Below are 17,105 nucleotides of genomic sequence, written 5' to 3'. Positions count from 1 at the left end.
GCTGCTAGCAATGAATAGATGAACGTTTTTCTTCTATACAACCCCAGCACTGGATTTTGTCATCTGTGTTTATCGTTGTTAATTTAATGGTTCTGAAGTGAAACCTTGTCGGAGGACTTTGTAGGGCTGAAGATACTGGAATTAGAAAAGAGGCCACACTCTTTTCTCAGTGAAAGAGCATCATTAAACTGAGAATTTGGGGCTTTTCTCACCATGGGATTTTGGATCAGGCATTTAAATTCTCTGTATTTGGTACATGCCAGCAGAAAACTTTTCTTAAATGTTTCTATAATCCTGAGTCAGGAAGCTGATGAAGACCAGAATGATCTAATAAGACATAAAGATATAACTATCTTCTGTTTCTAGCTTTCCTACTGTGGCTTTAATCAGGTGTTTTTCTTCTGATGCTGGTTCTAAGCAGGAAGTAGGAGTAAGCTTACCCCTTTGTTTGCCATATAGAGAAATTGGGGTAATTGATTAGGCTATTCTGGGCTATGTTTTGATCTTGAAGTGTTAATGAGTTAACAAGACTTGTGCGAAGTCAAACTCACAGAATCAGAGAGTGGAATGGTAGTTGCCAAGAGCTTGGGGAGAGGTAGAATTGGGGTGTTACTAATCAATGGACATAAAGTTTCAGTTATGCAAGATGAGTAAGTTCTAGAGATCTGCTATGCACCAAGACCTGTCTATAGACCATAGAGTTAGGCCTGTCTTGGGTCAAATCATCTTCTCTAAGGCAATGGTGCTGCATGGGACATACTTCCTGCTGTGACTTAGCATATAAGTCCTCTTCTTGTCCTTTAACTCCTGGTTCAATGGGACTCTGTTGTACTGGGTAGCATCTATCATTATATGGTAGAAAGATTCATGAACAGAGAGACCTCTGGTCCCATAACCTCTGGGAGGTTCAGCTTGGCCAAGTGTTTAAAGGAGTTGATGATGCCACCATAACTGCTCCGAAGAGGCGATGTGTGGGCGGACGAGATGACAGAGGTACACCACTGTGAAAGCCACACTGCATTGTGCAAAGATAAGGTCTATGAGGATCTCACTTGGGACTCAGGCTAAGGCATGGAGTGTTTCTGCTTCATATTGTTCCCTCATATAGAGATTTGAAAAATATTCTTCACTAAAATAACTTAAAGAGATAACTGACCTTATTACTTTAACTCAGTGATTCTCAACTAGAGATGATTTTATCCCCTATGGGACATGTGGCAATGTTTGCAGACATTTTTGGTTTTCACAACCAGGACATGCCACTGGCATCTTGTGAGTAGAGTCCAGGGATGCTGCTCAACATCCTGCAATGCATAGGACAACTCTCCACAAAGAATTATGGCTCCTTTAAAGCTCCTCTGGCCAGAGGATCAGAGAAGCGTGGTCTGTTAGAGGGAGCTAAGTGGTCATCAGTTCTAGGCCCCATTGTTTACCATGAAGCTTTGGACTCCCTCTGGATTTTCTTTGAAAAACCACTATGAAGAATTATCTGGTCTAAAATCTCACTAGCGCTGAGATGGAGAAAGCCTACTTTTAACTAAGAGCAGGCAATTTTAGGCAGACCCATGTGATCAGGCCCACTCTACCAATTGAAGCTTTCATTTCTGGATTAAACTGTTTCTTAAAGTTCTGGCCTTGTAACTTTCCCAAACATCCTTGATTTTTTTTCCTCAAACCCTTTTGAACGTATGATTTATTTTTGCAGTTCCGAAAGTATTCCTGAATTCTGCTACCTTGTGCTGTTTGCTCCAAAATCTGGCTAAGCTCTCTCTTCCTTTCCCTACCTAGCCACTCTTCAGTCCTCAGGAGAGGCTCTGTTTTGAGCTCTCTTCTGTTTTTGGAATGTTGATTTGCTTCAATGTGTAATTCTGCCTGCCCTGCCCTGCCCTGCCCTGCAGTAACCTCCCTGGCATTGCAGCTTGTAGCTCTTGATCAGCAGAAAATGAAAAGTATCAGCTGTGAATCCCATTTGCATGATGGGATTGGATAAGCACGCGCACCGCATTGTCTAACAAACTGTTTCTCTCTTTCTCTCTCCCCATCCCCTTGCCTGGCAATTTTATCACCTTTCACCATGAACATTTTTCCCTACCCTCCCTTTTTACTTCTCCCCCTACCCTCCACTTCCCACACCCATCCCATGCCGGCTGTGGTGACCACACGTACCTCTTCCCCGTTTACACGAGGCAGTTCTGACACTGTCTGCTCCCCCTGTAGTGCCAGGCTTCTGTTGCACAGTTGGAGTGGACTGGAAGTCTCTCACTACTCCGGCGTGCCTCCCCCTCACCACCGACTACTTCCCTGACCGTCAGGGCCTGCAGAACGACTACACGGAGGGCTGCTATGACCTCCTTCCAGAAGCAGACATGGACAGGTAGGTGTTAGAGGACAGGCTTTGTTTGTAGGGAGGTTCTGGGTATGGCCAGGTGTACATCAAAACACTGAATTTTCAAACCTGTGTCCTCTTACATTTAGGAAATTTTATGAGGCAAGAACTGTTAGTTTTCTCTTTAGAATTCTATTGACTTGCCTCCTTTAACCATTTCTCCTCATTGATCCTTTCTTATATTTTCTATTTCAGTTGTTTTGAGCACACTAAATCTGATCTTCGTTTCTAAGATTACCCATGTGGACATCAGATTACCTGCTTTCTTCTTCCACCTCTTGAACTGGTCATTTTTCCCAAAACTAGGTTACAAATTATTAGTTTTATAAACCATCATAGAATAGTTATCAGAGCTGGCTTGTGGGATTGAAGCAAAGGAGAGGGTGGGACTGTGGACTCTTGAGTGTTACTCTGCCCTTAGCCAAGCATATTCATGTGGACCATTGTTCGTTTTTTCAGGAGGGATGAGGAGGGTGTGCAGATGACGGCCCAGCAGGTGTTTGAAGAGTTCATTTGCCAGCGTCTCATGCAGGGCTACCAAATCATAGTGCAGCCCAAGGCACAGAAACCCAACCCTGTCGTCCCGCCCCCACTGAGCAGCAGCCCCCTTTATAGTCGAGGTGAGTTTTTCATTTTTCCTTTTCTACTAAATTTGCATAAGTAAGCTCTCAAGATGGTAGGGAATAAATTTAGGAATAATTGTTTTTCAACACAAAATTTTTGTAAATTTTACTTTACATGAAGAATAAAGTCTTAAAGTCCTAAAACTCTGTTTCATCTTCAACTCTCCTTTTAAGGAAGAGGATATGACCAAGTTCAGGAATGTTACATCCTGGCCTGGGCAGCACCTAGGAGTAGTAGACAGCTGAGCTAGGACTGAGATATCAAACATCATAGTGAATATTTTAGACACAGAAACCTATATTTATTTATAGTACAGTACCTGACACATACTAGGTCCTCAGATATTTATAAACCTGAAGTTTATACTTGTTCTTTTTTTCCTATACTGGATTCATTTTCTCTTGTTTGTCACTGAGGCTTAGTGACTTGAATCAAGAATGGGTCATTTGTGAGTGATAGAGGCTAATAAGTGACAGAGACTCAGTGATGCCAGTTGAGTTGGAGCCAGACTCTAGAGAGCTCTTCTAAAATAAGCCAGGCAGAGAAAGTTAAGTGTGGGCGCCCGGAATCAGAAAGCAGCAATCACTTCCTGGAATAATCATGAGCAACCATTAGCCTCCTGCTTTCTTCTTGCAGCTACCCTAACCACCCAGCCCCAAACTTCAGATCATCTTTGACTCCGTTAATGTTCCCCTGGCCAGAGGATCAGAGAAGCATGATCCTGTTAGAGGGAACTTAGTGGTCATCAGGTCCAGGCCCCCGTCGTTTGTGATGAAGCTGTAGACTCTGGATTTTCTTCAAAAGCCCCTTGTGTTACTTATCACATGTTGCCTCACTTTCATTTTCTAGGCTCTGCTAAATAGTAACCTTTCTGAGTGCCAGGACTATTCAGCTTCATCTTTTTATCCACTAAAATGGAAACCACTATGCCTAGCATACAACATTATGAGTTGATAAATATATGAATTCATTTATTCATTCATTCAACAGTATTTTTGAACTTTCTGTTTTGTGGGGAATTTTTGGTCCCGTGGAAGAAAATAACATTAGTCGAACTATGAAATATAATTCCGTGTTATGATAAAGACTGTGAGGAAAAAGTCAAGGGACCTGATCTGGTCTTGAGGGTCAAGGATGGCTTCCTTGAGAAGGTGATGTTTGAGCCGAGACATGAAGTATGTGCAGGAGTTATTAGAGAAGCAGGTTAGGGGTGGAGAGAAGGAGTCGGTAAGAAGAGCATGCCAGGCAGAGGGATTACTATGTGCAAAGGCCCTGAGGCAGGAGGGGTTGTGACACTTTCTGGGCCCCAAAAGGAGTAAGCCAGAGATATGGCCAGAAATGTCAGGAGACTCAGGCCTCACAGGACCACGTGAAGGATTTTGTTCTTTATTCCAAGAGTAGTGAAATGAATTTGCCTTTAGGGTCAATGGCCCCCTCCAGGCTGCCTATTTGCTCTTCTCTGGAATAGTTGCTCAGTGTCCCTTAATTGGTGGTCCGTAATTCCTCTAGTGTCCAGTTCTGTTCCGGCTGATTCACGAGCCTCACGTCATGGCTGGTTGGCTAGAGGCTACTCACCTGACTGTATCCTTTCTGGCTATTTTTCTCCTTCCATAAATTTAATCCTTTTTATTTCTATAGTAACAGAAATGGTACCATTGTTATAGTTACTGGAAAAGTGGCCATAATATGTGAGCCTGTGCTACTCACTGATTGCAGATTTATTGAATACCAGTTGTGAGCAGGACCGTGTTCCAGTAGTAAATAGAATAGCGTCAGCCCTGTCCTTGGAGTTTACAGTCTACTGGGGGAGACAGATGTTAAACTAATGAACCACAAGTATATATTTGATCACAGATTGTGAGGAGTGCTCTGCAGGATTTAAACAGAAATAACTGTGGTGCACCTAATTTAGAATGGTGTATAGGTGCCATGCTAGGTGCTCGTGAACGTTATCCCATGACATTGTCTTGACAGCCAGTAGGGAGCTTGTTGCGTGAATGAAAGAATGCTGGGATGGGGATAAGCCCTCTTTCTAGTTTTAGAAAGTGAGACTCAAGAGATTGGGTACCCAAGATCACACAGCTGGCAGGTGAAAGTGCTGGGGTTTAACTTGGGTTCCTTTGAACCTCTTTTATCTGTAATCTGCTTGCCTCTCCTTCGCCATTATCTGGAAAATTCCCACATGCGGAGTGCAGATCTTTTCAGCCTCCGCTGCCCTCTCTTCTGACAACTGCCATGCTGCCTGCCACTGAACAAGGGGTCTGTGTTTCATTTCTTTCTAGATCACGGAAATCCTGTCTTGGTTCAGTTGTTTATTAAGGCACCTGTGGAATCAGGGATTCAGAGATGAGGAAGACCCTGTCCTTGCCTTTGAAGGCTCATTGCCTAATAGCTCAACAAATAAATAAGTAGTCCTTTAAGACTGAAATGTGGTATGTCAGTGAGGGAGTCGTGGGAGCTCAGGCCGGTAAGCCAGGTCGACTGCCACCCTGGGGTGAAGACCGTAAATGCCAGAGTGGCAGCTCATATGTAAGTGGAGTCCCACAGTCATCTCAGCCTATTAACATCTCTAGAACTTTCTGGAACGGCATCAAGTTGTTCAGCTTTGACAGTGACATCTGGGTGCTATCAGAATCCCCAGGCTCTAATCTGCTGTTGGTTCAGTAACAGAAAAATCTGCCCAAATCTGCCAACTTTGGGACTTCTTTTTTTTTTAACCAAGGATAATTTTTTTCCATGAAACTACTCCTCAAAAGAAAGTGTTGCCTCTTTTGTTTCTCTTTTTCTGAATCTGTATGGAAGAGAAGTAATTGCCTATTAACAGAATGATCCTCAACCATATGGAAGAAATGATTTTTTTTTTTTTGTCTGTTAGGCCTTGTATCCCGAAACCGCCCTGAGGAGGAAGACCAGTACTGGCTGAGTATGGGCAGAACTTTTCACAAAGTGACACTGAAGGATAAGATGATCACAGTGACACGATATCTTCCCAAGTGAGTCCTTGGATATTTAAAGTTTTCAGATGCTGTTCTGAATTGTGTCTACATACTGTCCACATACTGAATTATGTGTATCACACGTAATTCAAACTGGAGAGGTAGTTGAGTGGTTGGTTTTTCTTCTGGAGTTATTGTTTTTTTTTTTCCCTAGGGTTATCTTATGGCTGTAGTTCCCCTACTTCCAAAAGGGATTTAATTCAGCTTATGATATTTAGCCTGATTCTTAACAAGCCAAGTAAAAATAAAGAATGTGAGGAGAGAAGAATGAGAAAGTTAGATAGAGCCGAGAAATCTCCATTACCAGTCTCCAGGGATGAGTTGTTTACTGTGGTCAAGGGTTGAATGCCAAGAATGATGCTAAGTATATTGAGATGGAAAAGGTAGAGAAGGATTGAGAAGGATTCTCTTTTGGACTTCCGGGCATCCCCTTTTTTTTTCAGGTACCCTTATGAGTCTGCCCAGATCCACTACACCTACAGCCTCTGCCCTTCTCACTCAGACTCGGAGTTCGTCTCCTGTTGGGTAGAATTCTCCCACGAGCGGCTGGAGGAGTACAAGTGGAATTACTTAGATCAGTATATCTGTTCCGCTGGTTCTGAGGACTTCAGGTCAGAGAATGTGCTTTGGCTTTCCATCCTGGCTGCCTTGGGTGTGTCCATATTTTAACAGGTCCAGCCTTTTTTTCTGATTACAAAATGATCTCCGTTTTAGAAAATAATGGAAAAAACAAAAGCATATCTTTACTGGGTTAAAAACTCAATGATGAGATGGATGGTGGTGATGGTTGCACAACGGTGCGAATATACTTAATGCCATTGAAATGTACACTTAAAGATTGTTAAAGTGGTAAACTTCGTGATGTGTATTTTATCATATAAAAACAACAAACTCAGTGATGATGTTCTCTTTGATGGAACATCAGTGCAAATCATGTTCTTAACATTTTCCTGACTACTTGTGGTGGTGCGTTTTGAATTTTTATGCATGATTTCTGATTACGATGATACAAAGCCACAACTTCACTGGGCCTGGGTGTACAGAATCTTCTCACATCTCTGGAATACAAAGTAAACACAACCGTTAAGTTCTTCCTTCTGAGCTTGTGTTTTTCTTGTTTTTGTTTTTTCCCATTTAAAAAATTATTTTTTAATTATAAGTGACATACAGTGAGCTTGTGTTATTATCTACTTTTTCTCACCACCACTCCCTCTTTCTCCTTTGGCCCTCCATAGTTTAATTGAGTCTCTGAAGTTCTGGAGAACCCGCTTCCTGCTGCTGCCAGCCTGTGTCACGGCCACCAAGCGCATCACGGAGGGAGAAGCCCATTGCGACATCTACGGGGACAGGCCCCGGGCAGACGAGGAGGAGTGGCAGCTCCTGGATGGCTTTATCCGCTTTGTGGAAGGCTTGAACCGGATCCGTAGGCGCCATCGTTCAGATCGCATGATGCGAGTGAGGGCTCTATGGGGACCGTGCTTGGTCTGGGATGCAGCAACTGTCTCCTATGTCATGGGCCTCTCACTGGCCAGTTTATTTACTCCACAATCGTCCAGCATTTACTATAAATCCAAAACAGTGTGTTCTTCTCCATGGCAGGGCAAAGAAGGGAGGGGGCAGTGTTCTGTGGCACAGGGCAACCTGAGGACGCAGCTTCTTGTGCTTCCCAAGTTGGACCCGGTGTCAGTCACAGCTGCTTATGTGATGTGCTGAATTGTTGAGTAGAAGCTCTCAAGAGGGTAACAGCAGCAATATCACTTATATCACTTTTAGATTTTCCAGCACCGTTGGGCATTCATTCAACCACACACTCCCCAATGGGGACACTGGGGCTTATGGGAGTTAAGGGATATGTTAAAGGATATGAGGATACCCAGCTCTGTGTGTGTGAGTGTGTGTGTGTGTATGTGTGTACTGTACACAGATCTATGAATTTTACAAATATGCAGATGCATGTAACCACCACCACCACAATCAGGATATGGAATAGTTGCCATCACACCAAAAAAACTCCCTCCAGCTACCCATCATGGCCACACTCTATCCCAATCTCTCACCCCTGATCTGTTCTCCATCACTATATTTTTGTCTTTTTCAAGGATCATGTAAATGGAATCATGCAATATATAACCTGATGCGGCCTTCTTTCACTCAGCTTCCTGCCTTTGGGGTTCATCCACGTTGTCACTTGCATCAACCATTTGTTCCTTTTCGTTGATGAGTAGTGCTCCATCATCAGCTATGTTTTTATTGTTTGTTTTTAATCTCAAGTTTAGTGTTCTTTAACCTACCCAGCTGCCTTCTGTACACAGCATCACTTATGATTATACACAGCATCATTTCCAGGAGAGCTTGCTTATGTAGCAGAAAGAACCTTAGTTTTGAAGTCAGGTAACTAGTTTGAATTCCAGTTCTAACGGGATTTGAGATAAGTTAATTAACTTCTCTGAGACTCAGTTTTTTTTCCCGTAAATTAGATATACCGTTATTTACTCCCTAGAGTTGTGATGAGAATAAAATGAGATAATACGCATAAAACACCTCAAAGAGGCAGTTTGTTTTGAGTCAGTAGGCATTAGGGACCTTCAGTTTAAGCGAAAAGCAGTTTTCTGGCATTTACCGAATACTAAGAACCCGTGTTCCTCAGTTAACTGACTCTCAGAGCCTGCAGCAGGACAGATGCAGCTGCAAATGCTGGGGCATGAGTGGCGCCTATTGAAGGGTCCACTTGGGCTGATGGCTTTGTCTCCTCTTCTCTGCTTTAGAAAGGGACAGCCATGAAAGGCTTGCAGATGACCGGACCCATCTCTGCGCATTCCCTCGAGTCATCTGGCCCCCCAGTTGGGAAGAAGGGAACCTCAGCTCTGTCTGCCCTGTTGGAGATGGAGGCCAGTCAGAAGTAAGTGTCTTATTGGAAGAGAGACTTGTCCCCACCCAGTACTCCCTGAGAGTTTTCAGTGCCCTTTTCTTGTGAGTGGAGTGAAATATGATTTCTGTTTGCAAGGAGCCTATAATTTGCACAAAGACACATACACGAAAAGAAAACTGGGTTAATACCTAATGTCAATAACACAAAATAGTCTGGAAGTTACAAATTTGCAATATGGGCCTTAATTCAAACTACAGATACATTTAGTTTGGCCCGCAAAGTGATTATTTTTGTTAGTTTTGTTTTTCCAATAGACCTTATTTTATAGAGTAGTTTTAGATTCAAAGCAAAATTGAGTAGAAGGTACAGAGATTTCCCGCACACACCCTATCTCCACACATGCATACTTCCCCCATTATCACTATCCCCCACCAGAATGGTGCATTTGTTACAATTATGGAATCTACATTGACACATCATAACCACCCAAAATCCACACGCATCAGTTTACACTTGGTGGCGTACATTCTGTGGTGGCATACATTCTGTGTGTTTAGACAAATTTATAATGACATGTAGCCACCATTAACAGAGTAGCTTCACTGCCCTAAAGACATAAAACATTTTTTAAATATTTGAGCCAAATTTTTTTGTTTGAAGATTTCATATAAAAATGTGGACTTTATATGAATTTTTATTTTAAAAAATATTAGTATACATAACATGCTGCATAGTTGTATTATATAACACACAAGAGAATATAGTATAGATAACATAATATAAACTTATAGGTAACACATAAAATTCAGCTCTGCTTGATGTAGTACAGGCTCACTTAACACTGGGTCCACAGTCATACCCAGGTGCCATGGGCTGGCACTTGAGAATGGACATGTGCCCTCTGGTTTACAGTAGAACCAGCACACCCTCTGGTTTTGGACTTGTCTTGCACCCTCAGTCATGCTACATGACCAGCTTCTCTAGGCGTTTGAGTGTGTGGTCCCTTTATAAACAGTAAGTGCTACAGCTCTCAGGTTGCTGGTGGGACCACATCTTACTTGAGAGGGCAGGGACAGTGTTGCAGGAGGTAGAATTTAAGTTGGCCTTATAGGGAGGGAAGCATTTACACAGAGGAGAGGTGGGACTTGGGGAAGGGGAGAAAACATTGCCGTGAGCAGGTAGGACCTGCCCTAGGGTGCATTCCATGCCCTCCTCATCCTCCCAGACAGACCAGGTTCCCTCTGTGCTTTCCAGCATCCTGGGCCTACGTCTGTCTGAGCACTTACCAGTGTCATTCTGAGGGCTGTAACCGGTTTACTCATCTTCCCCCCGACTTGTCTGCGCTCTGAGGGCAGAGGCTGTGTGCTGTGCCTGCTATATAGTATGTGCACAATAGATGAGAATGATGGAGAAAGGGATGTGGAGGGTCCCTGTATAAGGTGTTAGAGGAGACTGGACCTTGTCTGTCTAGTGTGAGAGTCTGTGTCACGCTCAGCAGGAACCTGCATCCATTTGGCTTTCAGAAAGTAACATGGAATAAGCATGAGGCATAGTGGGAGTTAACAATTACAAAGGCCGCGTGGGAAGTTGGATTCAGGCTGTCCTTACACATTCTCATAGCAAGAGCGATCCTTTGAAAGTTTATTTTAATGGAAAATTTCAAACATAAAAAAGGTAGATGCACTAGTATAATGAATCCCCATTTACCCATCACCCAGCTTCAGTAATTATCCTCGTGGCCAATGATGTTTCATTTTGTCCCACTTGTTCTCATCTTCTTTTTATTTCTTATTAAATCCCAGACATCATATCCTTTCATCTGTAATATTTCAGTGTGTATCTCTGAAAGATAAGTACTCTTTAAAAAAAAAAAAAAAAACCATAATACCATAATACCATAATTTACCTAAAAAGGTACAGCAACTCCTTAACATCACGAAATATCCATTCAGTGTCTTTACCAGAAGTGGTGTTTTCAGAAATGAGCCCCTTGTATAGGTGGACCCAGTGGGTGGGCCCCAGGAGGCAGAGACCCATTGGTGGGCTCTCATTAGTCCAGGCAAGAGGCAGCAGGCTGGATAGAGGGTGATGATGACATGGAAAGGAAGGGATGCAGGGAGAGAAAGTGAAGAAGATAGTGAGGTGACTGGGGGCTGGGGGAGGGTGGACTCATTCCTGAGGGCACTGGGTCCTCTTTAGAAAATATCTTCATCTCCCCAAGGAAAGACCACAGAACTCTGCCTGGCAGGTTCTCCCTCTCATTAATCGTAGACTTTTCCTGCTGAGAAAAAGAACAAGGAACATAGGTTGCTCTGAGGGGCGTGAAGCGGGGGCGGGGGAATCTTATTTTAATTTGTCAGTGAGTCACCATTCAGTACGCTCCAAGGAGCATGTTTCTGCTCAGGTTGGAAGAGGAAAGATAGCTTGGGGTGGTGGTGTCCCCGTGTAAGAGATGAGACTCTCAGCTAACCCCATAGCAAGAGGCAGGACAGAATCTAAGCTTTATTCCTTCCCCTGGATCAGTGCTCCTGGGCGACATGGTACATTTCCTCAGTGCTAGAGGTAGAGAAAAGGGAGCCAGACCTTTATATGATGTGTGCTCACATGGCATTTTTTACTTATGTGCTTTTCTTTTTCTTTTGTTGCACCAAGCAGATCCAATTTTATTTATTATGAAAACAATATGATAGCAACAGGAAAAAGAATTTTTTAAATGTCACATGTAGTCCTGCCATCTTACAATAACTGTTTCTTCCACTTCTCTTCCAGTCTTTCTCCGTAGGCATATACGTTCAGTCAGGCTCTCAAGGAAGAAAGAGACCCCTGGAAGCTTGGCTTTGTGCCGAATAACAGTGTGGCCATGAGCCATCTGGGCAGCCGGTGCCGGTCAAGGGCCTTTGCTGCCCTTGTTAGCTGGGGATAATCTGATGACAGCCAAGTCGGAGCAGAAGAGACCTCCACATGGCAGTTGTCACTGCCTCTGTGGAAGCTTGACTAGTGATCCCTTTCCAGCAAAAGCAGTGTGCCCTCATATATATTCTCACACATATACATATACAATACATATAACTGGTCATTTCGTGACAGTACCCTCCCCTGAGCTATTAGGCAGTGAGCCTTCAAAGGCAAGGACAGGGTTTTCCTCATCTCTGAATCCCTGATTCCACAGGTCAGCACGTAACAGGCAACTCAGTGAATTATCACATACATCAGATGACGCATCTGAGGGGACACTGCGGGGTAACCAAGGCTTCCTGCTACTGCTGTCCCAGGCTTGGGCCACTGCAGTCACAGTGTGCGTTTGTGAATGAGACTCAGAGGAAAACACAGTGCGATGTGGTAGAGAGGGAGACAGTGTGGTATAAGTGGACAGGAGAAGGAATCCAGCATTTATTCTGCTTTTCCTATGTGAATTATACCTCAGAGTAACCAAGTAATTGGTGTAGGGAAGTTACTGATTTGTTTGTTTGTTTTTCCCCCAGTATTCCAGCTAATAGGTACAAAAGGAATGATAGAATGTTACCATGTGTAGTTTTTAATGAACTTAATGGGTCCAGCAGAGATCATCAGCGACAACCAATATCACCAGAGAGAGACCACTAGACATTGTGGGCCTCTAGACAGAAGTACACGACACACTTAGGAAGAGTTCTTGCCCCAAATTGAACCTAAATTTGCTCAAACTTTTAGATATAATTTCTGATTGTCAGGAAGTGCAGGGCACAGAGGAACATGATAAACAATAAAGAGACATAATCAGCTCATCCAGACTGTAAATTTACGGGGTGAACCAGCTACTTTCTTCAACAAATAAATTGCAAGGATGGGGAGAGATGAAAAGGAGTTTATATCTTAAAAGAAACATAAGAGACACAACTTATAATGTAGGGGCCTTAGCTGAATTCTGTTTTCAACGAACTGTAAAGGAATTTTTGGAGATAATTAGAGAAATATTTATTAGAAAATTAAAAAAATGTTTCGAGTCTAGTGATGGAATTGTGATTATATATTTTTTAACTTATTTTCTTTTAGAGATACAGTATATACTGCAGTGTTTATGGATGAAATAATATCGTGTGAGTTTTGCTTCAAAGTAATCAGGGTGGATAGGTAGAGTGTATAGATGAAACAAGATTGGCTCTAAATAAATAATTTTGGGGTCTGGGTAGGTATATTTGAAATGTTTCCATAATAAAAACTAAAAAGGAATGTAACAGGTTACTATGGAAACTGATTTTTAATCTCTGGGATAAGATTACTTCACTGTCAGTAACAAACATGTCAGAATTTAAGACTAGAGAAGTGTCACAGGTTGGGTTCCTGGGGAAGCAGACTGAGATGGAGTTTAACATGTAGGATTTTTATTAAAGTCAGGCTCAACACCTGTGGGAGGGAGAAGAAGGGAGAAGTAGAAATGGACAAAAGCCGAGATGCGGTGAAGACCCCGTGACAGCCTCAAGCCACCTCACTCATGCTCTGGAGCTAGAACAGCCTTCGGAGATGAGCTGGGTTGGGCCAACATAGCCAGGCCTTTCCACCCCCTCACTGATCATTCATTGTCGGCGTGCAGCCTGGGGAGGGGCGAGAGCTTGCACGAGGCTGCTCTGCAGCTGGGGCTATCCCTGAAGGGGCTGACAGCTGAGCCTGCTGGACAACACGTCCAGCTACTATGGCAACAAGGCCAAGGCAGAGGGATCTGGGTGGCACCTTGTAGTGTCCACCACAAGAAGTATACATTGCAATAATAATGAAGTGTTTAAGACTATAATGAGAGCTTTCTGAAACCAAATAAAATTTCAGTGATGTTTTAAAGCTAATTTGTGGGAGCATTTAAGTTATAATAGTTCATAGTTAATTTTAGTATGGAAAAAATTAGGAAAATAATATGTACATCAGAACCAGGATGAGATGAGATGTTATAAGAAAATCACAATTGTCTTCTGTTATGAGATCATGTCTGTTAGATATGTCTGGGTTTTTTGCGGGGAAGAGAGGAGGGAATGTAAGTGTGTATGTCTGCAATATTAACATATAAACCTTCAAAGTGTGTAGAGAGTCAACACATTTCCCCCCATTAAGGTTATGCCACATGTTAATGCAGCCCTAATTTCAGAATGTGCTTCTTTCTCAGAGGATTAAAAAAAAATGATGTTCATGGATGGAGTCACTCATACCATGTCACTTGCCTTTTCAAAGTTATATGTAAGCACCAGGTGCTGCCAAGATGCTTTTAAAATTGAGCTGTTTTCTGATTTACTGTGGACGGCTGGAGATTGTTCAGGCAATGAATGAAATTAAGGGTGTCATGTAGGGCCCGAAGGAGAAACAAAGCAGAAGTGTTGACAGCAGCAGACCTGTCTTCATTTCATCTTGGCTAACGGGGGTCCTTCACCAGGAGGTTCTGAGCAAGCCACAGTCGTGTGCGTTTCCTTCTTTCAGGTGCCTGGGAGAACAGCAGGCAGCTGTGCATGGTGGCAAGAGCTCGGCCCAGCCAGGCGAGAGCAGCAGCGTTACCATGACTCCCACCTACGTGGACAGCCCACGAAAGGTAAAGGAGGCCACTCCAGCAGGGAACATATTCTGAGACCCAGTGTGGAGGGCAGAATGGATAGCCGCAAATGTGCTGAAGATTTGGGTGAATTCTACCCTGAGCCCTTTTAAGCATTCCTATTATTGTTGAGGAACTTTCCTACTCACAGTTGTAAGGAAGCGAACTGTTAGATAAGTGCAGATACACAGCAGTCAGGCTAAACAGTATTGGTCAGGGCCCAGGATTTGGCTTGAGCTTTAAAACTGGCCATCTGGTTTTCCTTTAGTTGCATCTTTGACTCTCCCAGGGAAGGTGGGGAGTGGGGGGAGGTAGAAAGCTACTGAAGCAGCTTTCATGAGAGCACGCTCTTTTTTTTTTCTTTTTCTTTTTTTTAACTCCCTACAAACAAAAGTCCAGGACCAGATTGCTCACTCTTTGGTAATGCTTAGACTCCTGAGAAATATAGTCCAACAAGAGCATCCTGTGGGAAAAAAACAAAACCTTAGTTTTTGAGCCTCTTTATGGAATAGCAAGTAGAGCATAGGGGCTGAAAACTCCATAGGTCAGGCTTTTTGTATCTTTTAAGACCCATAGTCTTGGCTCTATCAACTCTTTCTGGGAAATTCAGACTCTGAGATCATTCTGATATGGTAGGATGAGCTGATGGTATGTTCTTTTATCTGGTCCCTATCACTAGGAAATGAAGGAAATTTAATAGCTATATTTTCTTTTCAGAATTGTGGCCAAATTGTATATCTATCCATGTGTTTATTTTACTTCCATATCATGAACATTTCCCCATGATGTCATTAAATATTTTTCAAAAGCATGATTTTAAAAATTAAATTATATAGTATTATATCATGTGAAAAGACTTTATAACTTACGAAAATTTTTGTTCAAAATGTAGATGATGTATGATTTTTAAAAATAATTTTTGGTAATCCATAAATTATTATAATTATGCTACAATGTATCAATTATAAATAATACTGCAAATAACATTTTAGCATATAATGATTTGACCACATCTCTGATTATTTCTTTGGGATAAATTGTTAGAATTAGACTACTATGATGGAGAGATTAAAATCTGAGAAAAAGTGTAACAGGCTACAGGCAGCTTTTATGATATCAAGATCAGAGGTTGGCAAATCTTGATAAATATGGGCTTTGTGGGCCAAGGGGCAAGATCAAAGCTTTTGTGTAGGTACTTCCATAACCATTAAAAAATTTAAAAACTACTCTTAGTTCACAGGCTATAATAAACCAGTGGCTGGATTTGACCATTCACTGACCCAGCTGTAGGCAGTGACTTTAGGTGCAGTCCCAAGGATAGTCTGCACACAAGGAATGATCTGTTGGTCATGGAAGAGGCTTCTCACCTGTCCTCCCTCATGCGTACATAAATCTCAGCAGCATTAGCACCTTCATTCCTATATGTTCTGGCAAAGAAGGGACATAGATGGAACAATGAGAACACATAAGTACCTTGTGTGCTGTCCATTAGCTTTGACCTCTGCCTATTGCCATCTTTGAGGATTAGCTACAGTGCCAGGGACAGAACTGAAAAGTAGAGAAATTTTAGAGCCACAAGCGTTAGGTTAAGATGCACCAACAACCAAATATTAAATTACTGTTTAGAACACTCTCCTAACCTTCCAACTGAAACTGAACACTGAAATCTACATGGATGGCCATCACTCATGCCGGATGTAGATTTCGTGTAGTCAAGGAGAAGCAAAGGTGTTACGAGATGGCCAAAGTGAAGAGCCCCGGCTGACATACTCAGAAACGTCCAACAATGTCTCTAGTCAGATGCTTGTGTCGGGACGCGTGGAGGGGTACCTGAATTTGCATTTCTATCACCTCATTTCTGTGGTTTGTTACTTGAGTTCGTAGTGGTTTGTAGAAAATAGCAGCAGTATTGATTTAAATGAACAGCCAAATATTTCAGTGATTCTAATTTTAGAATTGAACAAAAGTTGTAGGAAAACAGAGACCTTCAGATTTATCAAGTGCTTTTTCCGAATTTCAATGGTAATACATAAAAAGTAAAAAGATTTTGAAGGGGCAAGAGGACACTTCCTGACCTTAAGAAAGAGGGAAGGAAGGGTCTTTGGAAATGTCCGCTATGTCGTTTTTGTTTCAAATTCATGGCACCTTGAACTCCACAAGAACAGGGTGGGGAGGGGAAGATAGCTTCAGGGAGCCCACCCACCCCAGTGAGTACATATATATCTGACATCGTGGCTTCTCGGGTATTTTGTTACACAACCAGTGGAGGAGAAGGTGTTGCTGCTTCTGATCTCCCGTTTGCTCAGAAAATTAAGCAAGAAAGTTTTCCTGCATGGAATCCTCCCATCTGGCTGCCATGTTTAGTAACAGGCAGAATTGAGAACCTCAAGCCTCTGTGTATCTCTCCACGTGGGCTGCTGGTAACCCAGCTGACCACTGAAGCCTGTCACTTGCAACTTCCTACAAGCTGCCCTTTGGCCTCTTCTCTCCTTCTTGGCATAGGTCTGAAGGAAGTTCAGAGCTATGTGGGAGGGTGCAAGCATCCAAGACAGGCTCTGAGGAGACCTGAGGGAGCTTGGATGTCCCTTCTAACCTAGGTGCTATCTCCCACATGGATGGGATATTCTGCCCAAGAAGGTGTGAGTTCCTGCTAATGCTCTGCATTTGGATATTGTCTTCCTG

General features: G+C 42.7%; 1 protein-coding gene across 1 annotated transcript in view; it reads left to right on the top strand.

Annotated features, from left to right (window-relative positions):
- Positions 1 to 17,105, top strand: part of DEPDC5 (DEP domain containing 5) — a 113,531-nt gene that overhangs the window by 57,292 nt on the left and 39,134 nt on the right. Inside the window, exons 26-32 of the mRNA XM_011384289.2 lie at positions 2,218 to 2,374; positions 2,846 to 3,006; positions 5,886 to 6,003; positions 6,450 to 6,617; positions 7,242 to 7,461; positions 8,772 to 8,905; positions 14,315 to 14,423. Coding sequence (XP_011382591.1) covers positions 2,218 to 2,374; positions 2,846 to 3,006; positions 5,886 to 6,003; positions 6,450 to 6,617; positions 7,242 to 7,461; positions 8,772 to 8,905; positions 14,315 to 14,423 — 1,067 coding nt within the window. The remainder of the gene's footprint in view (positions 1 to 2,217; positions 2,375 to 2,845; positions 3,007 to 5,885; positions 6,004 to 6,449; positions 6,618 to 7,241; positions 7,462 to 8,771; positions 8,906 to 14,314; positions 14,424 to 17,105) is intronic.

Source organism: Pteropus vampyrus, unplaced genomic scaffold (assembly GCF_000151845.1).
Source record: "Pteropus vampyrus isolate Shadow unplaced genomic scaffold, Pvam_2.0 Scaffold568, whole genome shotgun sequence".
Taxonomy (NCBI): Eukaryota; Metazoa; Chordata; class Mammalia; order Chiroptera; family Pteropodidae; genus Pteropus; species Pteropus vampyrus.
Note: the sequence above shows the minus strand (reverse complement) of the source record. Positions and strands in the feature narration are given on the sequence as shown.